The following is a 24,381-nucleotide window of genomic DNA, read 5'->3' on the forward strand; positions in this document are numbered from 1 at the left end:
CTCAATGATTCTGTAAGAAAAAATACAAACACCAACAGAAAAAAAAAAAAGAGAGAGCTCACAGTGCAACAGGGAGGCTGGAATCCAAATTTACTCTGATGTTTGTGTGACCCCCTGTGGCAGCAAACTCTCCTATGTTAAAATTAATTAATCTGTGCTGATGGCATTGAAGGTGTGAAATTAGGTACTGCTGCAAGCAATGTCACTCCACGGTGACATGCACTGTGCTTTTCAAAACATTAAAAAACACCCTGCGACTCATTTTGTGGGAGGTGATAAATTGCTCAGGATTAGCACTCAGGAGTGACAGTGTGCTTAGTGGGGAAAGGAAACAAACAGCCCAAGGAGAAAGAGACAGCTTTATTTACAGAGTTGAAGTGAGGTCTGAACGGATGAAGCCAACAGTTGCCTGAGGAGTTGTGTTTCTGAGAAAGTGCATTTCAATCCCTCCTGGCTAACACTTTCTGAGAAAAGAGCTGCTGGGGCCAGCAGGTTTGTTGCAGTGGAGAGAGGTCCCTGTTTGCTCTCCATCCAACCCATCAGGACTTTGACCACCTCCACACTAGTCTTTCCCTGATAAAGGGATCTTCCAAATGCTGCAGAGTGCTAGCAGAAGGATACTGGCAGAAGTTGTTGTCCTGGCTCTCTGCAGGAGTTCACATACCTCTTTTCCTAGGGTGAGCCAGAACAAACCAAAAAAAAAAAAAAAATTAAAGTGCAGCTGGTCCTTTCCCCTGACACTTTCACATGGGGAGAACACAGTCCAGGTAGGTTTTACTCCAGCCACAGCCATGATTAGTGATGCCCAAGCCAGCTTGACTGTTACAGGGACTGGTCAGCACTGTCTAGTGGAGAGGCTCACAAGTGTGACTGACATGTTCCTCTTGCAAGAATAAGCTCAGGCAACACCAAGAGCAAACATTAATCTTGCTGTGCCCAGCAACTTTCCTCCACACACACAAGTGATGCTTGGCTTACAGCCACATCAAAGACAATCAGATTCCAAAAAGAATCAACCCTGATGGATCAGTACCATGGTTTCGCCAGCTACATTTTAGCAGCTGTCTTCAACCAGCCTGAACACCACGCTCCCACAAGCCACAGGCACCCACTGTCACCAACGAACGTTGATCATGCAAGGAATAGGAACAGAGCTGCTCTGTTGGCACTGGACTGGGTTTTGCAGTTCCTTCTTTCAGTGACAAGGCTATGGCCAAACAGGCTGTTTCCCAAGTGCTCAGTTCTTCCACCGGATTTGCTAAAAGAGAGAACAAGACATGACTAACAGCCATGCTGAACATAGAGCCTTCAGGGCCAACTGACAAGGACAGCTATAGCCAGAGTGTGCCATTTTTATCAGTATAACCATTCATTCCTATCCTGAATGCAACCCCAAACAAAAGATTAGCTTCCCAGCAGGGACAGAAAGTATGTAGGACAGCCATGTCCTTACAACTAATCTATATCTGTTTCTGATGAGTGTCTGGAAGAAAAAGTAAGCATCTCTTACCATGTTGTTGAGAATGCTGTTGATCTTTTCTTCTTCTGCAGAGCCCCGCTCCACCTTGCATTTATATGCTGTCAGCTGGATACGATCCTTTAGATCCCTGTAGGTCTAGATAAAGAGCAAAACCAGCACCCAGCTGAGAGAAAGGGACACTTCCACCATTAGATGGTGCCCTGCAGATGAGCAGGGCAACTCTACAATCCCCCATCCAGTTCCCAACACAGAACAATTTCACAGCACAAATGCTAGGAGCCACTCTCCTGGCTCAGGGACTCCTACTTGGGAACCTTATCACTCTTTCCAGGCCACAGGGACAAACAAACATCACCAGGCACATGGCAGAGAACAGAAAAGCTAGAGAGAAAAAGCAGGCCCATGTCCCATCTCTTCACACAGCAGGAATCTACCTCTATGACAACATCATGGCACTTGTATTTGGTAGCGAGGTTCAGCCGCATCTCCACATCCTCCACCAGGCGCACATATTCCTGCAGCACCTGCAAGATACGGAAGAATGTCTCAGCTCTCTTCCACAGGTTTTTCCTGCCTCATTCCCTCACCTCAGTCCCAAAACCTTTCAAAGTTGCTGATCACACAGACTTGGCCCCTTCCTTAGGGAACAAGTGACCTTGACAAGACTGCTTAAGATCCCAGAGGCTTTGCCTGCAAAGCTCAGAATCACAGAATAAGCTGAGTTGGAAGGGACCCACAAGGATCATTGAGTCCTACTCCTGTTCCTGCACAGCACCATCCCCAAGGGTCACAACATGTGCCTGAGAGCATTGCCCAAATATTTCTTGAATTCTGTCAGGCTTCATGCTGTAACCACTTCACTGGGGAGCCTGTTCCAGTGTCCAACCACCCTCTGGGTGAAGAACCTCTTTCCAACATCAAACCTAAACCTCCCCTGACACAATTTCAGGCCACTCCCTTGGGTCCTGGCACTGGTCACCCTTCCTCTTCCCCTCACAAGGACATTGTAGACTGCAATGAGGTTTCCCCTCAGGCTCTTCTTCTCCAGGCTGAACAGACCAAGTGACTTCAGCCGCTCCTCATATGGCTTCCTCTCAAGGCCCTTCACCATCTTCATTGTCCTCCTTTGGACACTCTCTAATAGCTTAACGTCCTTCTTATATTGTGGTGCCCAAAACTGCCCCCAGGACTTGAGGTGAGGCCACCCCAGTGCAGAGCAGAGCAGGACAATCCCCTCCCTTGCCTGGCTGGCGATGCTGTGCCTGATGCCCCTCAGGACACGGGTGGCCCTCCTGGCTGCCAGGGCACTGCTGGCTCATGTTCAACTTGCCAGTGACCAGGATCCATGGTGCTGCTCTCCAGCCTCTCATTCCCCAGTCTGTCCACACATCCAGGGTTGCCCCATCCCATATGCAGAATCCATCACCTTGCTGAACTCCACATGGTTTTGGTGACTGCCCAGCCCTCTAATTTGTTGGGGCTTCTCTGCAGAGCCTCCCTGTCATCTAGGGAGTCAACAGCTCCTCCCAGTTTTGTATCATCTGTGACTTGCTCAGTACTTCTTCCAGTCGTGCATCCAAGTCATTTATGAAGATGTTGAAGAGCACAGGGCCAAAGATGGAGCCCTGTGAAACCCCACTAGTGACCAGTCAACAGTCTGATGTCACCCCATTCACTGTAATGCTTTATGCCCAACCCATGAACCAGATGCTCACCCATCTCATCACCTGTTTATCCAGCAGTGTGCTGGACATTTTGTCCAGAAGGATACTGTGAGAGACAGTATCAAAATCCTCACTGAAATCCAAAAACATTACATGGAGTGGCTTCCCTTGATCAACTGGGTTGGTTACCTTGTCATAAAAGGAAATCAGATTTGACAAGCAGGACTTTCCTCTCTTGAAGCCATACTGGCTGTGACCAGTGACTGTGTTGTGCTGCAGGGTTTTCAATACCTGCCAGAATAATCTTCTCCATAACTTTACCATGCGCTGAAATGAGACTAGCAGGCCTACAGTCTCCAGGGTCCTCCTTCTTGCCTTCTTGAAAACTGGGACAACATTAACCAGACTCCAGACATCTGGGATCTTTCCAGATTCCCAAGACTACTCAAAAAATCATTGAGAGAGCTTTTGTGATGACATCAGCTGGCTCTTTGAGGATTCTTTGATGAATCCCATCATGCCCCATGGATTTGTAGGGATCCAGCTGGAGCAGCAGATCCTGCACAAATTCAGGGTTGACTAGGAGGTGATCATTCTCACAGTCATGGTTCTCCTGCTCAGGGCACTGAGACCTGCTTGGTCCATCATCTGTTTGTCAGGTGACCATCCTCATCCTGTAATGGGCCAATGTTATTTCTACATTGCCTATTGCTATTAAAATATTTCTAAGAACTCTGTTTATTGTCCCCCACAGTTCTGGCCAGCTTCAACTCCAGTAGAGCTTTGGTTGCATGAAATTTTCTCCCTACAGTGGCATGCAGCATCTCTGTATTTTTCCCATTTCATTTGGCCTTACTTCTACACCACCTTTTTTTGCCTTATTTCCAGGAGAAGATTCCTATTCAATCAAGGTGGCCTTCTGCTTTGCCTGCTTGACTTCCAACATTTGGGAATTTCCTGCTCCTGTACCCTTAGAAGGTGATGTTTAAAGGGTGACCGATAGACCCCACTGCCAGCAAAAACATTTTCCCAGGGGATCTCACCAATTCCCTGAGCAGCCTGACGTCTGTTCTCCTCATGTCCAGAGTTGAGGTTTTGCTGGCACTTTTCCTCCTATCAATAGTCTTAGGCTACCTCGTTCCTATGTATCAGGTTAACATTGCCAGCCAGATTAAGCAAGAGAAAACTTAACGTAGCAAAGAAAGGTGGCAATGCACATGGGAAGAGAGTTCCCAGCAAACTCTGGGCCAGCTGTCCCTCTTGCAGTCAGAGCTAGGACCCAGCCCTCAATAGCACTCACGTTTCCTGCTGATGCATGGGTTGCTCAGCTGAGTGCTGCGCCCACCTGGCAGAGCCAGAAGATCGGCAAGCTTCTCCCACTTCCAGCTAGGAAGCAGCTCACCTGAGGAGTCATTCACACACCAAATCCCAACAGAGAGCAGGACATAAGCAGGGGTTCCTGGCTCACCTGCACAGGAGCACTGTTCCTCTGCAAGATCTCCACCACCCGGTGGAAGCCAATAGGTGCCTTCTTCTTGGTGTAACCCAGCCAGTTCTGAAATGAGAACCAAACCTATGTTAACCCAAAAGGGCAATCCCTCCAGCCACAAGAAAACGTGGGTTTTTTCTCCCAGTTCCAGCAATGTACTCCACAGCCACCATGTGCAGCCCATGGCAGAGCCCTTCACACAGTGGCTGGATACAGGCTGGCTGCAATCCCTTTGGTAACAGACCTCAGGGGCAGCCCCCTTCTCTGAGCTTATTGCTGCAGCCAAGCCAGGCCCAGCAGAGGTCTTGGGCAGGGAAAGGAGGAAAGTATTGCAACACCCTGCAGCAGAGGCCCTGCTGAAATAAAACCAGTCTGTCCAGTAACTCAAGAACAAGCCAGCTATCAGTAGCAGATACCAGTTATTGGGACTGTGTCCCCAGCAAGGCTTTCTGCAGCTCACCTTGGTGGTCAGGAGGGCATCCACATCACCCCAGGCTCGCAGCTTGGCACGGGCAGCCAGGGCAGTCAGCACATACTGCTTATCAGGAATCTGCAAGGCAGAAAGCTGCAGTCAGAGCAGTAGCTCAGCTCAGAAGGTCTGTGTGGGCTGGACATGAATGGCATCTGCCCCAGCCCTGCCAGGATCCACACCAACAGCCAGGCAAACAGCCAAGATGCTGCCTGATGCCATGGACAGCACTGCAGACAGCAGGAAGTGGGGATTTGCAAGTGCTGCTGCAGACAGGATACATCCATTGATAGTCTCCACACGGCTCCCACTTGCCTTTCTGAGACTCCAGAAAGGTCCTGCTCAAAAAGGATGCCATGGCCCCCTCTCTAGCTCAGTGCTGAGCCCCTCAAATTCCTCCTACTGAGCCCCTTCATTACATACAGTTTGTCTGTGCATGTTTTCAGCTAGTGCTGCTGCAACAGGAGAGACTCACACACCTTAAATGTTTTCTTCAGGTTGGTGGGGCTGCTGAACATTCCCTAGAGAAAGCAGACAAGTCAGTGCAAACTCAGCAGGGCAGACCACGGGTGGGATTTAGACACCTGTTATAAGACATCTGCCTTCCACAGGGGCAATCTTCTCAAGATTTTACTGCTTTTTGCTCATGTCAGTGTCACAACTGGCAGAAGAGAGCAACTGTACTACCCTACTAGCTCTCTGGTTTGGTTTCCCTACATCCTCAACTGGTGCACCTCCAGCATTTCCAAGACCAGTACCATGCATCTCAGCCTCATGGGATTTATAGGGGTTTCTAGGAGGCAATTCCCTGACAAACTGTGCTGGGTTGAATGTCTTGAAGCACAAAGGAAAACTCCAAACTGGTCCCAGGGGATGAAATATGACCTCTCTTTCCCTTTCTTTCTTTAATATGCCACAGCTTGACCACCCCACATCTTGAGGGCTACAAGGATGAGATGCAACCCTTGTCTTCTGCCACATCATCCTCACCTCAGCCTCTGTGTAGTGGTAGAAACAGGAATAGAAGAGGGTGGTCACTAGTGGCATGTTGAGAATTGAAGCCTTGCGAGGATATTTCCGAAATAGCTCTGACTGCCCAGCCATCTCCAAGTGCCGATCATTAGCCTGTGGAATCAGGAAGACAGACAGGGTGACCATGAGCCAGGACAGCTCCCTGTGTAGCTGTGGGATAGAGACCTAGAGAGAGTGTTGTGACAGCAATGTGCAAGCACAGCTCTAACATGCTGTCAAATCTCAGATCTGGAATTTCACAAGTGCCTGGCACAGCAGCCTGAAAAGCAATTACAACTACACTAGCCAGGGCAGGCTGGTTAGATCCAAAGTGGTGTAAGTTAGGGACAGCAAGAGATCTCACAGTCCCAGTCATCTCCTGACCAGCAGAGAAGATTTCATACCTCAATGATGATCTGTCGCTCCAACAGGGTATAATGGTCTTGGATGTGGGAGGTATCCTCAGCTGAAAACGGCAGCCTGGCCAGACATGAAGGAAAGAGACACTGTGACCAACTCTTAAGTACAGAATCCTTCATTTACTTCTAAGTGCACTTCAAAGGATTTTTTTTCTGTACCAAACAAGCTCCCATTCTCCCCAGCTTGAATGGCTAGTGGGTACTCAAGTTCCTGACCTGCTGCCCTCTCCAACTGGCTCTCTCCTAGACAGGCTCCAAAGAAATGTTATGTGGCACCTCTCACAGAGCAACCTGAAGTGGATGCTATCAACTTCCTCAAGTGCCTAAACTTTCACCTATTACAGTCTGAAGGGTCAATGATCAGAAAGTCCCTTGCAGCATCTTTCCCCCTGAATAAGCAGCAAAAGCTGCTAGACTAGTGATCACCACGAATGCTTCCTCTCTGGTCTACATTGTGTCCACAATACCCCACTCCCGCTAAGGGAAAACCGACATCAGCTCTCAAACCACATAAGCCATGGCACTGGGACAGAGGTCTAATTTTCTTTACTACCACCATCTGTGAAGAATCCACATCCCTCCCAAGCTTTTGCGTTTTTTCTTACCCAATGCAACCTTTCAGAAATTCCCTCCTTTTTTCTACATCCTGGATGTTCAAATGCTCCCGGTACTGAGACAGCTGGAGGAAAAGAGGGGAAAGAAGCAGTCTGTTCTCATGGATTTGAGAGATACAGTATTCCAGAGGGTGAAATGGGGACAAAAAGCTTTTGCCTGACTACCAGACACTCTGCAACCAGCCTCCCCCTGCACTAAGGGAGCTTGTGCTCCTGGGAATACTCACAGCAACGTCCTCAGTCCTGTCTAAGAACCTGCAAAAGGAAATTAGCGAGCATTAACTAGGAGGCAGGCTCCTAGCAGTGTGCTCAGTCCTGCCACAAGATGCATCAACAGCCTCACCTGAGCAGATCCAGAAGGAACTTCTGCTCACCCGTCTCTCTGAGGAAATGGATCAGATGGCACAAGGCCACCTGCCGCACCTCCAGCTCCCGAAACAAGATCTCTATAGGGGAGAGAGTTTATGTGCAGGTGGGTAAAGTAAGAAAGCAGTATCAAGCAGAGGGGACTTAGCAGGGTGCATGGAGTTGAAAGTGACTGGAAGGATTCAACAGCCTTATCCCATCTCAAATCACAGTCTTGGAGGCTGGAGCACAGAAGAGCCCAGTCACTGGGCTGACAGCTGAATTCACAGCCATGTGCTGCCGCTACAGATTCATTTTCATTCATCCCATCACCACCACCTACCACTGCTTAAAGATCCTCTGTGGAGTCTTTGTGGGCATCATCATCCCCCCCGCCTCCCACATTACACTTGCTACAAAAATACTTCATGCTTAGTAAAACAGCAATACCCCAGATGCTCTCTTTCTAACTTGCATCCAGTGAAAGAATTATCCCCTCTGTCCTTAACTGAAACACAGTATAGAAACTCCAGCCCCAGTCACGCTCACCTCTCCTTAGCGTCCGTTTCAGGAATATCAGGACCTGTGAGCACAGAGAGACAGCTCAGAATTAAGATGGATAAACAAACAAGTCAAGGCCTAGAGAAGCTTTTGCAAAGGGCTCTGAAAACACAGCTCTTACAGCACTGAACTTAATTCTGGTACCCACTACACCCACACCAAGCAATGAGCCTGGGCCACAGTCACCTAGATGCTTGCCTTAGCTCCTACTCTGGAGTTTAGGTGAGTGAGACCAAAATTTACAAAGGAAAACCTTTCCATGCAAAATCCAAGAAATTAAAGGCCTGGATGAAGGCAGCTCTGACACAATCCAATTTCCTGTCTGATACTTTAAGAGCCAGAAAAACTGGTGAGGCACCAGATCCCAAGTCCCATATCTTCTGTGCTGCAATGAGCAGATTAAACCTTGACTTTCGAGAAGTAGTTGCAAAAATCTGTAAGGCTGATGGATCAGATTCCTTGTTATTAACATCAATTAACATTAATTCTGCTGAGTGGCAGGAAAGACAGCAGGAATATGGAATTTCCCAGTCTTAAGATTTGACACTTTTTAGTAACTGTTGGGTTTGAACTAAAGAACACCCCCTAGTCTTGCAAGACTGGGTGGCCAGCTGACTGCGTTCTCACAAGAGCTCTCTGTGGGGCCACCCAGAAGTCCCAGCCCTGTATTGCCCCAGCTGGACTCACAGCTGTAATGACATTCCCATCATGCCCTGCCACAGCTTCATCCAAGAGCACCAGCTTGTCCTGCAGGGAGCGAAATCTCTCCAGAGAGCAGACCTAGAGACAGAAGAGGAAGAAGTAGGCATGTGGGACATGAGACAGTCCTCAGGCTGAACCAATCCCCAAGGTATTATCTATTCCTCTCCCATAAACCCTTCAGCAACACGAATAACCACCCTCCCAACGAGTGGAAAAGTTTAGCTGAAACCATATGCTGCATAATCCCTGGAAATTTGTCCAGAGGGGTTGCAGTCAACGCTAATTACTGCCCAGTCTAGGACAGCAGACAACGTATATTCAGCACAAACACCCTTGTAACAAGACAAAACTTTCCCGTACACCACAAACCACTAGCCCTGACAGGAGGAGGGAACTCTGCAGGCCCCTTTCCACAAAGGAGACCAGAAAAGTAGAGTCATAACTCTCTGCCTTCTTCTTACCCCACATCTGTGGCCTCTCTCAACCTTTCGTTCATCTCAGCCTTTAAGGAGACACATGCAGAGTAAAACCACAATCTCCCTATGTGTTCACTGCACACTGAGGTGGCTGAGACTATGATTACAGCTCCAGTGAAACCAAGACCATTTCAGTCTTCCTCCCTCCATTTGCCAGCAACTCAGAATGGAGATAAAGGCCCACCCCCTCAGATTTTTAAAATAAACCCAGCCCCAGGGAGCAGAAAGGGTAGAAAGGGACACAGCAGTACAGATACCTACTGTCAGAGCCTTGCTGAGGGGACAACTCAAGTAAACAAAGCAACAAAACCCTGAAGTTCTCCTGCTGCTCCTGAGCTAGTGTGATCCCATCACTGCCACCTGGCAAAGTAACAGACAGGCAGACCACCATCCCTGCTAGGTGTTGCAAGCAACACAGATCCCCTCCTTGCTCCCAGAACAGCCAGGAGCATAGGAAAGTGTAAAGCAGTTTAGGACCACCCACCCTCCATCTCTTACAAGCAGGTGGGAGCGTAAAGTCCTTACCTTGCCCCTCTGCATTCGCCTGACTGTATCTTTGGGACTCCAATCACTGCTGTAATCCTGCCACAAGAAGAATAAAGCACTCTTAAGCCTCAGATCATGTCAGCAGTCTCCAAGCTGCTTTCCACTTCTGCTGCATTAGTGATGGCCCACATGTAGCTACTCACACTTACCCAGCCGCTCCACAGAAGGTGTTAGTAGGCATGTGTATGTACATTGTCCAGGTGCAAATGCTGAGCCCTCAGACTCTGCACATGCTGGTGTGGGGGAAACTAAAGGCTCATATGTTAACACAGCCTTTCTATTGCCTCAGTAAGGTCTGTCATCATATCCTTTATAAGGAGTGCATTGCAGCAGGTTGTCCTCCTTGAAAACTATGTATTTTGTTGCTTTCAGGACAAACAAAATACATAAAAAACAGACTAACCCAAAACTGAGGGGCAAGGAGTCAGTTTCTTCTTACAATTCAGACAGACTTCTGCTGGTGAGCCTTCCACAGCAGCATGGAGAGCGCAGGGACAACACCCTCAGGCAAGCACCTGAGGAGTCGCACAAGACAAGGACAATGTGACAAGGGCATTGAAGCCTGTAGGAGGACCATCTTAAGGTAATATGCTACCACTGCTGCAACGACCAGAATTTTCCCCCTGCAGCCTGCAGACATTACGATAAAAGCTGGATAAAAAGCGATAGTGGCCCAAGCCACTCCTGAACTCAGATACCATAAAGTCATCTAGGTCTCCATGAGGCACTCAAGCCAGTGGTTGCAATTCAGCTTTCTGCCTCAAAAGGCCCAGAGAAAGGGAGCAGCAAGAACCAGCTCTGAGGACTTTTAAAATCCATTGAAAATTTACTGAAAGCCCAAATCTAGGGATAAAAGATCTGACCCAGTCCTGTTAGGGGACGTCTGCACATGAGTCTCTCAAATCAATGTACAGCTGAGTTGTCAAATATCCCGAGCACCAGGGTTCCCTCCAGCACCTCTGGACAGAGGCAGCTTCTCAGCCTGTCACTATCAGGACACTTATCAAAAGCTGCCACTAACTTTCCCTTCTTTGTTCCATCCCACTTACACCACCCCTGTCTGCATTTAAGGGGCTGTATAATCCTTCTCCTTCCTGTTTCACTGCTTCTGCAGGCCCAGAATAGAACACAACAGGGCGAACTTGTTTCTCCTGCCGTGCTTTGAGGAAGTGCTGTCTGTTAAGTTATGTCACTAATGGCTAATTGACATAAATACACCAACCGGGGGAGGATCAGATGGCCAAGGATAGGCAGACCATGAACCCTAGCAGCTCAAGGATGCAAGTGCCAGCTACTGGAGGAGACTGGGGTCTGGGATTCAGCTACAAAACAAATCAGATGTCTAAGACCAGCTACTGGACGGACCCATAGAGTATGTTCCACTAGTGGAACTGGTCAGACAGAAAGATCAGGATCAAGCTCAGGATCAAGCTTGAGTGGTTTCTGTATGTGTCTGTTCATAAAGGCATTAGTTTCTGTCAGTGTTAATCCATGCAGGCAGATGTGTTATTATTGTACATGTGTGTATCTGTAGGGAATATGTGCTCAGTCCTGTTACTGCCTGGACCTAGGGACATGGAACTACAGCCTCACACCTAGTAAGAGGAATCCACCCAGTCCCAAAATCCTCTATATTTTCCAACACCTATCACAGCACATCTAGTAGACAAACATTCCTGCCAATTGGAACACTGCCTCTGCACAACACCCTCCGTGTTGTCCCAGTGATTCATGAACAGGAAATTTCAAAGCTTTCATATTTAAAAAGATGTAAAAACCACATGTGATGCCAGTTTATCTGACCCAGCATGAAAGCACCTTACAGACAAAGCACTATTTAAGAATCCTTTCCACAAAGACTGCTGGGCTATTCACTAAAAGGAGTAACCAGGAACCCCGGGAAAACTCCCTACTTCTGAGCAAAAGCAGAGAACACCTAAATTACTGCAAGGCTGCATTTTGCAGTTCCCTGTCCTATTCCCTGCATTGTCCTCTTCTGTCTGAAACATCAATTATTCACTTCCCATGAAACCAGTGGAGTAGCAAGTCCACTAATCTCGACATACAACACGCACAGGCTGCTCACCTTGTACTCAGCTCTCGGTCTGCGCAGCTCTGGGGCGTAGTTTTTAACTCCTGTGTCAGTGAGGGCTGAGAGGGAAAGGCACAGCTGAGCAGCACATAAAAATTCTGATTCACATCCATTTCCAAACCCATCTCGCTCTTGGTTTTCATGGCAGAAGACCCAAACTTAAGCACCAAATGGCAATACAGCATTGCTCTAACACAAACAGCTGCCAGTTGTACATAAGTAATTACCCCAGATCACCATGCCAATTCTTTAATTTCTTTGAGGAAAGAACCACCCATGATTGAACTTTTAGATAGCACATGATACAGTTTCCCTTTTTGCACTGTAAGGCAGATGACGCTTCCCCTTTTTTTGGAAATGCTTTGTTTCATGTAAATCTGCATCCCTCCCAAAATGAGGCGGGGACCCAAAACTTACCATCTGAAAGGGACTGAAAACTTGGAAGTTTGTTTCGTCCTGAAATAAAAACACTGATGAGAGACTGTCCCTTCACCAGCAACATCTCTTGCACAGGGAATGTAAGTCTAGACTGCAAGCCAGTTTACTGCAGCTATGCCACTGTAGAACAAGCCACTCTGTACAGTGATTAATACTACACCAGCACAGCTGGGGCTCACCTGCTTACACTCTAAGGTGTTGAAGTCGTCTGTGGCATCGCAAACCACCTCACACTCCATCCCTATCTGCTCTCTTGGTGCGGAGGCCAGGAGAGGTTAGAGCCTGAATTCACTCATCTACCTGCAGAGCAGAGGCTCAAGCACATAGCACTGCAACATAGGCCACGGCAACATGGACAGCTCCATCCATCAGAGCTGCGATTTGGATGCCTTTCTACATCACTTTATTGTCCAAGTTGAGAGTAAAAAAACACCCCAGGGAAAGAGAGACAAAGTAAAAGCTGCTTTGTTGTCTGGCTGTGAGAGAACAGAGCTGAATTCCTGCAAGCTATGTATGTTTGCCCAAGGCCTGCTGTACAGTTCCCCCTGTAACCAGCTACGCTGCCACTGCCGCTATCATGTGTTTGCTGAACCGACACCAACAGCAGCCAGCTGAGCTCCAAATAAAGGATAATCAATCTGCCTTCTCTACAGAACTGAAAACCAAATGAGGACTACACAGGTCAAGCCAGTCCCTTTGCAGCCTGCTCTTTTCCACCAACCAAACAGATTGCCACACAGTGCTGTGCTCTACCTTGCTGTTCTGTGGAACCTGGATTTTAAGAAGCCGTAATCTCCAAAGCCCCTTCCTGCTCCACAAAAGCATGCAATCTACTGCACAAGACAGTCTTCAATTTCTGACCAGTGAGCAATACACTTCCACCCTGAGAAAAGATTGGAGTTTCCCTGTATTGCAATACATTTCAGATAAAACCATTTACATAAGATAACACAACTGCCCCTTGACAGTCTTGAGGGAAAACACATTTGTCAATATGGTATATAATGACCCTCACCTTTGAACAGGCTGCTTAGGGAGTAGGAAGAAGCTTGTTTGGGGAGAGCAGCATAGGAGGAAGACCCCTTCTGTAGGCTGGAGTCTCGGCCATCCAGGGAGCTAGTGCTGCTGGAGGCTGTCTCTTTGATTGACCAGGAGATACCTGTGTGCAGACAGAGGTAATTTTTAACCAAGAAAGAGTCTGTAAAGAATGATCTTCTGGCATGGCAGAAACATTACCAAATGTGTGCTGGTCAGTTCTGCACAAGCACATCTCGCCAAGTCTGACCCTCAGCACTAAGCAGACGCAGTGCATCTCTCCATGCGGAATCCCAGTCTCATGTCATGCTGCTTGTTAAGCAGTGGCATGTTGTGCTCCAGAAATGGCTGATTTCAGCAATGTTGTACAGCTGGTTACAGCTTGTGTAAAAAGAATACATAGACACCCCCACCATTTATATATTATTGCATGGGGCAAAGCATAGTCCTTGCTCCGAAAGTACAAAGCAAGACAGAGAGTCCCTGGCCTACCTCAAACTGCGGAAGCCTAAGAGCATGTATTCCTGAACACTGGAAGACTAAGATAGCTTTTCTTCTCACACAGACAAAACAGCTCTCAGTGTGCACATGCTGCTGGCAACAATGCATATGTCTCCCTCCTGCCTGTTCAAGACACAGTTTCCCCTTGTTTTCACACAGCTGCACAACACACATATTTTACGATCGGGATGACAGACAAAAAACCACAATAGGTAGAGAGACCCTGGGTGGGAAAAGAAGAGGGAGAAGCTATAGCAAAGGACACGAAGATCAGTCTTTGAAGATCCTTTGGGTGATCCATACATAAATTTTCATTGTTTGACACTGGTTAGCAAGTGTCACACATTCTGTGGGTCATGAACTCAAAAGCACAGCACACAGCATTGTGTGTGGGCCATAAGCTTGCTCCCACTATCACTAGAAACACATCTGCTTAATGTTTACAGGTTCCTTTCAAATTTCAAGCGTAAGAATCATTCTATAAACACACATTAAACCTTGAATTATCTGCTTAAAGTGCTGTGGCGTCAAAACACAGAAACTTTAAATAGTGCCATTTCAGGCAGCAGTGTGAAGGAAATGATCACCTAGAATCTCGCAGGCCACCTGAGCATGATGAATATCAATCCACAACCTTCAAAATACCTTCTCGGAGCTTGGCTACATATTAGAAAAAACACAGTGAATTCCCTCCATTTGTCTGCACTCCTCTTTTCTACACAATTTGGGCTTCTGCTCACTCTCTTTTCAGTGGATCTGGTAAATCAAGTAGCTCACAATGTGACCTGGGAGACTAGAATCAGATTAGACATGCAGGATTAGATAGCAAATAATACCACTGACCTAAGTGACTTGACTTAAACACCAATTTTAAACTCCCTCTGTCTCAAGGATAATTTGCAGTACTTCTACACTTACTTCCCACAGGTTCTCCGCTCCAGCTGACCCTCTCGAGGTCATCATCATCATCATCAACAATATCCCGAAGGCTGTTCACTGCCCGTTTGGATTCCTTTAGCTACACACAAAAGAGCGAGCTTGCATAAGGACCATCAGAATTGCAGAATGCATTTCGTTTCCTATTACCATCAAAAAATCTCCCAAAGAACTTTGAATACAGCTTCTTCAGCTTTCATTGCTTCTTCTCGGGGTGGTATTCTAGTCCTGTAGCTGTTCAGCAGACTAAGCAGCCCTTCCTCACCACTGGGAACCCCAAGGACATCTACACAGACATTAACAGCTCAACCAGCGGAAGATGCAGTTTGCTGGGTAGGCGAGGAACCACATGAAATTTCGGACTGGCTAGTGTGGGGGGAGAGACGGGAGCCCTTGGTACCCTCCGCAGTGGGCAGGAAGTGACAATCCACCCACAGAGCATCAACCCGCCGCAATCCGCAGGGCCCAGTCCTGAGCTGGGACGGCCACGGAGGCCCTCCCGGCGAGGGTGTCTCACCGCCAGTCGCGGGGTCGGACCCTCCCTACCTGCGAGAGCTCGTCATCCTCATCGTCGAAGGTGAAGGCCCGGAACTTGGAGCTATGCCAGTACTCCTCCTCATCCGCCCGCACCCTGCTCATCTGCAACGGCACCGCGCGACTGCCTCAGCAGAGGGAGGGAGCGGCTGCCTCGGGGGCATGACCACCCCCGCCTCTGGTTCTGGTTCTGGTCCTGGTCCTGGTCCTGGTCCCGGTCCCGGTCCCGGTCCCGGCCCCGCCGCCCCCGGCCCTTCTCTCACCTCGCCGCCCCTCCCGCGCCAGCAGCGCCCCCGTCCTCACAGCAGGGCAGGGCACGGCAGAGCGGGGCGGGGAGCTGCGCGCGGGGCACGTCGGGACTTCTAGTTCTCCCGCTGAGCGCGTCGCGGCCGCTCCTCGTTCACGCACTACGAGCCCCGGCGTACCCCGCGGGCCACATGACGTACCTTCGGACTACCAGTCCCAGCGGGCGGTGTGCGCGGCAGTGCGGTGTCTAGGCCGGCAGCTGGGATCGGGGCTCTGGACCGATTCCGAGAGCTGTGGGCTCCGGGAGCTGTGGGCCGGCGAGAACAGGACAGGACAGGACAGGACGGGATCGGGATCGGGATCGGGATCGGGATCGGGATCGGGATCGGGATCGGGAGCACTAGCCCCAGCCCCAGCTGCTGGCGGCGCGGCGGAACCAGTTAGCCGAGCGGAACCAATAAGCCGGGGTTGCGCCGCGGGGGCGTGCCGGAAGGGCCCGCGCCGGGCGGAAAGCGGGAGGCGGCGCGGCGGTTCTAGCAGCTTCCACGGGTGTTCGGAGCGGAGGCGGCAATCCCGGTCCCGATGGCCAAGTGGGGGGAGGGAGACCCGCGCTGGATCGTGGAGCAGCGGGCGGACGCCACCAACGTCAACAACTGGCACTGGTGAGCGGGGCGGCTGCTCCCAGATCCGCCCGGGAGGCCCCGGGGCGGAGGGGGCTGCAGGGCCGGAGTCGCGCGCAGAGGGGACGCCTCCCGTCCCCTCCTTGCGGACTGGTGCTGAGGCGGGGGTGTCCGGGCTGATCCTCTGGGGCGGCCCCCGGCTCCGTGCGTGTGCAGGGGGCTGCCCGAGCCGATGTTGCCGGGGGAATGTGTGGAGGTGGCCTGGAGAAGAAATGTCTTGTGTGCTTGTGTTGAAGCGGGGCAGGGCGACAAGAATCGGGGAACACTGGATAGTCCCAATATATGCTGGTAGCGTGACCTGTCCCAGATTCTCACCCCGCTCGGTTTTCCTGCAGGACGGAGAGGGATGCCTCCAACTGGTCCACGGAGCGGCTGAAAGCTCTCCTCCTGCCTGTCAGGGTGGAGGGTGAGGAAGGGATGTGTGAGGTGACAGAAGTGAGCAAACTGGATGGAGAGGCCTCCATTAACAACCGCAAAGGGAAACTTATCTTCTTCTATGAGTGGGCTATCAAGCTGGCATGGACTGGTGAGTGAGGTGCACTCCTCCTGTTTCAAGGTCAGATTCATGTATAATATGAAGGGTAAGGATACTTATCTCACTTGGGAAATAAAAATAAAGGGAAGTGTTGTATTTTGATACAATACAAGTTTGCTTTTACAAGAACCAGAGTAAGAAAGGTTGATCTGAACAATATAATTGTAATTGCAGGCACCTCAAAGACAGGAGTGAAGTACAAAGGTTATGTGGAAATTCCTAACCTCTCGGATGAAAATGACATCAATGAAGTTGAGGTAAGCACAACTGGATGTATAGAGTATGCTAACAGGAATACAGCATTAATATTTCCTTCCCAGTTACCTTTCTTAGAACATTTGTGTAGAATTTTTTTACTCCTAGAAATTGTTTCAGTTAATAGAATCAAAGAATGGTTTGGGTTGGATGAGATCTTTAAAGGTCATACATTATCAACCTCTCAGCCATGAGCAGGGACATCTGTAACTAGACAAAGTTACTCAGAGCTTCATCCAACCTGGTCTTTAACACCTCCAGGGATGGAGCATCCACAGATTCTCTAGGCAACCTGTTCCAGCACCTCACCACCTTCAGAGTAAAGAGTGATCTAATCTAAATCTATCCTCTTTCAACTTAAATCCATTCTCTTTCATTCTGTCACTACTCTTCCTGACAGAGAGGCGCTCCCCCACCATGTATCTTTATCAAATTAATTCCTGTCTTCTGGATACAAGGGCTCTACAGCACAAGAAGGTATTTAGGCACACATGTACAACACTGTAGGCTGAGAGATGAAGTGAAAGATGAGTAAAACTTCAGGGCTGTTTATGAAAGTTTAGCCAAAGTCTGTGATGTTGAATTGACTAATAAAAGAAGTGTGCACATTTGTCCTTGTTAATCAGTGCTTGTCTTTGTTGTTCAGATCCTTGTCAGCCTTGCTAAAGATGAGCCTGACACTAACTTGAAGACCCTGATGAAGCAAGAGGGTGCAAAGAAAATTAGAGATGCAATGAAAACTTACATCAGCACTCTCAAAACGGGTATGTAACTGAGAGAGAAAAGTGTTATGGGAACCCATATGGACTAATTCTAAAGAAGGGATGGGGGTAAAGAGAGGAGTTGCTCACTCCATCTCAACAGAAAGGTATCAGAGCAATAACAGTAACTTTTCTGTATTTTTGGAAATCGTTAGGATTTGGTAAGAAGCATTTCTGGTTCTAGGCAGTATAGCACAGCCCAGAAAGATTGACTTTGTGATAACCCAGTAATAAACAGTATTTTTGGATTTATATTTTAAAACTGAGAATGTCCTTCACGTGCTGAAGCTCAGCTATAGAGAAAATGAAAGCCAGTAAAATGTGTTTGTTACCCAGTGACACAGTCACTGCCTGTGGGCACAATCTGGCCTTCAGTTTGCTTCTCCCTTTGAAAGTGATATCTTCTCCAGTTTGTGGTTTGTTTGTTTGTTTTTTTTCCTCTTGCCACACTAGTAAAGACATCTAGTGTTACTTAGAGTGTAGAATAACTGATATCTGGAAATTGCTCTGCAGGTTTTGTTGCTGTCTTTTAATGAGCTGTTTCAGCATCTGCATCAAATACATTTTTTTTTTTTTAAGTTACATATGAGTCCACCAGTTGGAGTTAAATCAATGTGCTTTGGTTGAGTTTGGCTTTCCTCTCAAATACAGGCTGGGAATGCTACAGTTGCTTTTTTATATCTATTTACCTATATTACACTACATGTTCTAGATATGGTGGGTACAAACCACCACTGATTTCCATTTTTCCAGGATCAAATTTCTGTAATTTTGGGGTTTTTTCAGGCACTATAGTGTTCAGGCTGGGAGATGCAGTCACCCAGTGAAAAATAAGAATGCTAATCAGGAAAAACTGTATGATCTTGTGGGCTGCAATAAATGAGAACAGGTGGGAACCAAGTATTGCAGGATACAGGTTTATGCACATATGATAAAATTCTGCTTTATAATGGAATTTTGCCAGTCTGAACGGATGAAGAGGAAGAAAAAATCAAGATGTTGTATAATTGGTAAAAGCAGAAGTGACTGAGCTGGAGAAAAAGCAAATGTAATTCTGAAAGAGGCTGAAGGTTCTGACTGAATTACAAAAGTGTTAGTGCTGCTGGACAGGGTGCTGGTGAGGCCTTGCCTGGGTTTCCATGTGTAGTTTTGGCATGTGGTGTTGATAAAGATAAATCAAGGAGGGAGTTAGAAGTTACTATTGTTTACTGCAGTGATACAAGAAATGAAGAGCCAGTGTGAAAAGAAATGGAAAAGCTTGGTTTGGTGTGTCTAGGCCAGCAAGGCAAAAGTTCTTGAGACGTGATTGCAATTTTTATTAGAGAGAGAGAGAGGAAAAAAGTCTAAAGCTAACCAACATTAATGTGAGAGCAATGTGTGGAAGACGCTATGTCTAGGCTATGAAGAGGAGGTAAATTCCAGGTTCTGACAGGGCCTTCGGTGGACAGTAGTGAGGGAAAGAATGAATTGCTTGTAAAAAGAGGTCTGTTTACTTTTTCTAAAATCTGTTTCAAGTCATGGATGCTAGCAAGAGCAAGGGGGAAACCAGGAAGCCCTTTTTGATTGTGTATTTCAAAGTACAGTCAGAAGGTTTACTTGATTTTTTTATTGTTTTCATGGGCACATTCCTGTCTTTCCAGAATTCACCCAGGGCATGATTTTGCCCACAGTGAATGGTGAACATATGGAAACAGCACCTCAGGTGGCTCCTAAAGCAGAAGACCGCAAGGTAAACAAAACTGCAAACACGCTTTGGGATCAGTGAAGAAAGGTATACTGTATTAGATTCTGGGGCTTACAGGAGCAACCTATGTTGTGTATAGGATATATACATCCAGGAACTGGCAGTCTGTGGCATAGGTGTCATTTGTTTCCATTGGCAGCACATGATGTTTCATCCAAGCAAAATGATAAATCTGCTTTTTACATCTAAGTACTTTTGTATCTAATTGCATCTTTACCAAGAGGTTTTGTTTTTCCCCTTGGATATGTGAACCATTTGTTGATTTTTGGTTTGGTTGTTGGGTTTTTTTGTGAAAAAAAGTGTGTATGTGTTTGTTTTCCTTGTTGTTTTGTTAGACGGCTGCCAGGAGCAGTACTGCCCCATCACAGTCCAAATCTATTGGAGTCAAGATCCCTACCTGTAAGATCAGCTTGAAGGACACCTTCTTAACATCTCCTGAGGAGCTCTACCGGGTATTCATTACTCAGGAGGTAATGCCTGGCTTGTTCTGGGAGTTGTTCTTTGCGTATAGGAGGCTCTTCCTAATAAGCTTTTTAAGATGTTCTGTAGGCCACTCACAATCCATGAGAATGGACTAAGAAAGCTGTTCTGCAGAGTAGTTGCTCAAAGCTTATGTGTGCATCTTTTCACACAGCTGACAAGAGGGGATTAATGCCAACCAGAAGCAAGTTCCAGACTGCTGTCAGCATCTGTCTGTAGGTGTATCCCTTACTGCATGTGACCAGATCACTTGGGATTTACAATTGTGTGCTTCTGGTCTGTTTTTGTTTTTTCCTTTTAAGGTTAGGTGGTATCAAAGCGTACTTTGGGAACAGCTTCCACTTTTCTGCACACTATTACATAGTTTAGGAGGAGAGAGCAGCATTGTATCATATTTAAACATGGTCTTAGTCTTTTGTTCCTCCTGTTTTGATAAGAAAAATGAAAAAGCAAAGAATATTTTTTCTTAGAATTAGGTTTCATTAAGAAATCAACAAAGTAAATCAATGTGTTACTCAGAACACCAAGCATTAGAAAGCTGGGGGTTCTTTTACTTGGGCAGGCGAAATGTTGCTGCAGTGGCTGAAACCTTGCTTTTCTGGCCAGGGCAGGGGTTTTGTCTTTTGCTGAAGACCTTACACTATTGACTTACCTCCTCTTCCAGCACTTTTGTAGCTGGGCAGGAGGCAATAAGTTTGCAGGAAGGTAATGTCAAGTAACACAGGTCTGCTCCTGAATTCTTTTCAGATGGTTCAAGCTTTCACCCACGCACAAGCCACCTTGGAGGCCGATAAAGGAGGCAAGTTTCAGTTGCTGGATGGCAGTGTCACAGGAGAGTTTGTTGACCTAGTAAGTACTAACTAGTTCAGGTGTATCTTGCTCAGAGGCAGCACTTTTATCAGGCTGTAACTTCCTATCAGTTCTGTAACAATGCTTCTGTTAGCTAACTGTGGGGTTCTACCTGGTGCCTAATAGTTACCTCTAATTTCTGTGGCGATTGAAGCATTCCTAGCAGTATGAACTAATGCATGGGACTTCAGTCTGGGGAGAAAACGTGGCTTCCAGTCATAGATCTCCCCTGGTTTTGTGTGATTTTACTTACCAGGGGTGGGAGGAGTGTTAAAGATAGTAACTGACCCTTTTCTCTTTAGCCCAATTGCCACGAAAGCCTTCTGGACAGGGACTCTGTATCAGTGTTCAGGGCTGTACTGTTGCATACTTTTCTAGAAGGGGATTGAAAAGAAAATGACACTTAAAATCTCTCCCTCTTGTGTGTGTGTTTCTCAAGGGATCTCTAAGGATTCATTCATATCAACACAATTCTAGATGTTTTCCATTAGACTGTAGGATTTACAAGAAATTACCACTCAGTCTTTGTCTTCCTTTTCAAGGTTCCCGAGAAGCAACTTGTTATGAAATGGAGATTTAAATCTTGGCCAGCTGGTAAGTAGTCCAGAAATGTACTATGGTATTACTGCCCTTGCCTGTCTTTGAAGGATTCCAGTCCCGTTTGCTACACTGTATTGTGGCTCATGATCAGGGAGCACACTGTGTTCTGGGAGCTGCTCCAGTGTTATCCCAGCTTCTTATCCCACGTTATCATGTCTGCATCTTCAGCCACTGTGTGATTGAAGTGACCAGGTAGGAAGGATGAAGGTAGCTGCTTGTGCAGCTGTAGCTGCAACTGCTTCAAAGCCCAGGAAGAGGGAGCCCTCTCCTACCTGTGTTTCTAGGGACGGGCTACAGCTGCCATAAGTAGATCCTCTGCGAAGGACCTCGAAGAGTCTTTTAAGTGGTGCCCTGTGAAAGGAGGGGCAGAGCAGCCCCTGAGGGCTGTATGTACTGTACTACACACTGCTGACAGATTTGCTTTGGTTCCTCTAGGGCACTTTGCAACCATTACCTTGAACTTCAATGACAAAGGTGGTGAGACAGAGGTGTGCTTGGAAGGCAAGGGCATTCCTGCCAGTGAGGAAGAAAGAACAAAGCAAGGCTGGCAGCGCTACTACTTTGAGGGCATTAAACAGACATTTGGTTATGGGGCCCGCTTGTTTTAATACCGGTTACTTGGAGGCTCTGCCTGAAGATTCTGCCACATGGACTGATAAATTTCTCGCCTGTTCCTTTCTAATCTTGGCCCTGCCGCTGAGTAAAGTGGGATGACAGGTGATGAGGAAGGCCATGGAGCAGCACCACTTTCAGTCCCTCACTGCTTTGTGCATGTCTTGTGCTGCAGGGGATTCTCTTACATGTACATACTTCTATTGCTAAATAAACCTAACTTAAAAAAACACTGTGGAATTTGTGTCCTCAAATCGGCTTGAGTTCAAAGGGTTGGGCGATAGGCTGAGGGAGGGATCTGTCTGGAAAAACACTGATCAATGAGGAGTGCTGATGCCAATGTGATTTACTCCTCACTTCTGGGGCAGTAGAGAGCATGAGCTTGATGCAGTTTTTAGTCTGAGCAGCTGCTCATTTTCTCTGCTTTTGATCTGCCGCTAGTAAATGTTTCATACATTTTTGAAGGGATCTGTGATCCTGTTCAAGCTGTTCCTTTCCTTTTGCACATCCCCTTCTTCAACACATTCATTTCTTACACTTCCACTAGTCTGCTCTACAAGAATGACAATTGTGCACACCAGTGCTAGGAAAACTCCCACCTACAGAATGGTTCTAGAAGGTTGTGGGGCCCAGGGCCAGCTACCTCCAAGAGCTTCAGGCGAAAGCAAACTGGTTTTTTTTCAATAAATCCCACCTCAATTTAGAGTCTACAGAGTGCAGTACTTTCCACTCATCATACTTCAGCTATTGCTTTAACTGGTGAGGAAGGAAAAAAATGGCTTTTTCTCACCTGCTAATACAGTTTAGTTCCTGGAGCTGTCTTCAAAAGCAATAAACTTGTTTATAGGAGGGGTGAAAATCTGACTTATCAGAAGTGTCCATCTGTTTAACCTCAAGGCTGACAGAAGTGCTTGGTTTTCTTTCCGAGGCATGAGCTTCTCTTGCATACTCTGTTTTCTGCTAGTGTTTCCTGCAGAGCTCCCCTAGTAAGCTAGAAGAGAGTAATGTTACTGGGTGAAATTTACTGGTTTGGGGATTTTTGTTGTTTTTCTTTTCATTTTTCAAATCTGAATGGTATGTGGTAACTGTTCCCTGCAATAGAAGACAGGAAAAAATAACTTGAGTGCCTGTTTAAAAAAAAAAACCCTGAATGGAGTTGAGTCTCCTTTTAAACTATAAAGAGCATTTTCCCTGTTATCACTATTCCAAAGTGCTGAAGTATGAAAAAATCATGATAAAGTGTGTACAGACAGACATCAAGAATGCAGCATGGAACTCAATTCTGTAGTGTGTGCTCATCCTTGAGCTGACCTGCGAGAGCAAAGGAAGTTGTACGAAGAGGCAGCTATAGATACGGTAGAGCTTCCCTGTGTCATGCAGGGTTGTCTTCCCTAAAGCACTCTCTGGCTGGGAAAATGGATGCAGGTGTTTTGCCAGGATTTTTGTGCACAGATGAACTACTGTATGTACCTGGTAGGCTGCAGGGGGGTGGGTAACATGCTGGAGGCACACTGATGTCACTGTACAGCATGTATGCTTTTCTGTTGGGAAATCTTGGACAGAAACATGGGAAACCTTAAACAACAGGGCTAGCAAGTGAATTTACAGCCAAAAATTTAGTAAAAGAAAAGCAAAATTATTTAAAAACTGAAATAAGTCTAATTCTAAGTCAATGAGGCAAACGTGACAGCTGAATTGCAATGTCCTTGCCATGCTTCAGCAGCTATGCTGTGGTAGCAGTGCTCGCCTGCTGCAGGCTCTGCTGGCACAGCTGGGCCAGGGCAGCAGAAGGCAGGCCGTGCTAATCACCTGCTGCTGGAAGGTTAGGAAGTGGGACAGGAAGGCAACTGAAGTGGAATTTTAATTGCCTTCCTTTCATCACAAGCAGGGTTTACTTCAGGCATCCTGCTGCTACTCTAATAGGACACGCTTTGGCCTCAGCCAGCAACCCACATGCATGGGGCTCATGGACTCATGGCTTTGCTCAGAGGCCATCTGAGGGCTCTTCCAGCAAAACTGACTACCCCCAGTTATGCTGGTGCTTCCCCAGCTGGCTCCCTGCCCCGCAGGCTGGAAATCACCATCCCCACAGCAGCAGAACAGGCTGTGTAATGTAGCCGTGCCTTGCCTGCTGTTCACACGTGGATCTCTTGGACTAACCCGGCGGTGAGGGAAAGCTTGTGCTAAAAGGCCAGGCTGTGCACTCAGGCAGAGCGTGCCAGGCTGTGCCAGCTCTAATGGGGCACAGCAATGGTAATTAAGGCCTCAGACATTTACTTGGGGATGGAGATCTGAGCCTTAAGTCAT

General features: G+C 47.4%; 2 protein-coding genes across 2 annotated transcripts; one reads left to right on the forward strand and one right to left on the reverse strand.

Moving 5' to 3' along the window:
* Positions 1–340: 340 nt before the first annotated feature.
* Positions 341–15,635, reverse strand: VIPAS39 (VPS33B interacting protein, apical-basolateral polarity regulator, spe-39 homolog). The gene is made up of 20 exons (XM_082283154.1): positions 15,576–15,635; positions 15,325–15,417; positions 14,761–14,860; positions 13,322–13,465; positions 12,286–12,324; positions 11,863–11,927; positions 9,756–9,812; positions 8,740–8,832; positions 8,041–8,074; positions 7,490–7,592; positions 7,374–7,401; positions 7,138–7,211; positions 6,518–6,593; positions 6,093–6,227; positions 5,582–5,623; positions 5,094–5,183; positions 4,613–4,699; positions 1,915–2,004; positions 1,511–1,615; positions 341–1,258 (listed from the first exon to the last, which is right to left on the reverse strand). Exons 2-20 carry the CDS (start codon positions 15,415–15,417, stop codon positions 1,238–1,240), a joined length of 1,476 nt encoding a protein of 491 aa, XP_082139280.1. The 5' UTR covers positions 15,576–15,635; the 3' UTR covers positions 341–1,237.
* Positions 15,636–15,871: 236 nt separating this feature from the next.
* Positions 15,872–22,304, forward strand: AHSA1 (activator of HSP90 ATPase activity 1). Its single transcript, XM_082282757.1, has 9 exons — positions 15,872–16,220; positions 16,574–16,764; positions 16,948–17,030; positions 17,675–17,792; positions 19,430–19,518; positions 19,869–20,003; positions 20,761–20,862; positions 21,405–21,456; positions 21,898–22,304. Exons 1-9 carry the CDS (start codon positions 16,141–16,143, stop codon positions 22,068–22,070), a joined length of 1,023 nt encoding a protein of 340 aa, XP_082138883.1. The 5' UTR covers positions 15,872–16,140; the 3' UTR covers positions 22,071–22,304.
* Positions 22,305–24,381: the final 2,077 nt, after the last annotated feature.

This window comes from Coloeus monedula (assembly GCF_965178545.1).
Source record: "Coloeus monedula genome assembly, chromosome: 6".
Taxonomy (NCBI): Eukaryota; Metazoa; Chordata; class Aves; order Passeriformes; family Corvidae; genus Coloeus; species Coloeus monedula.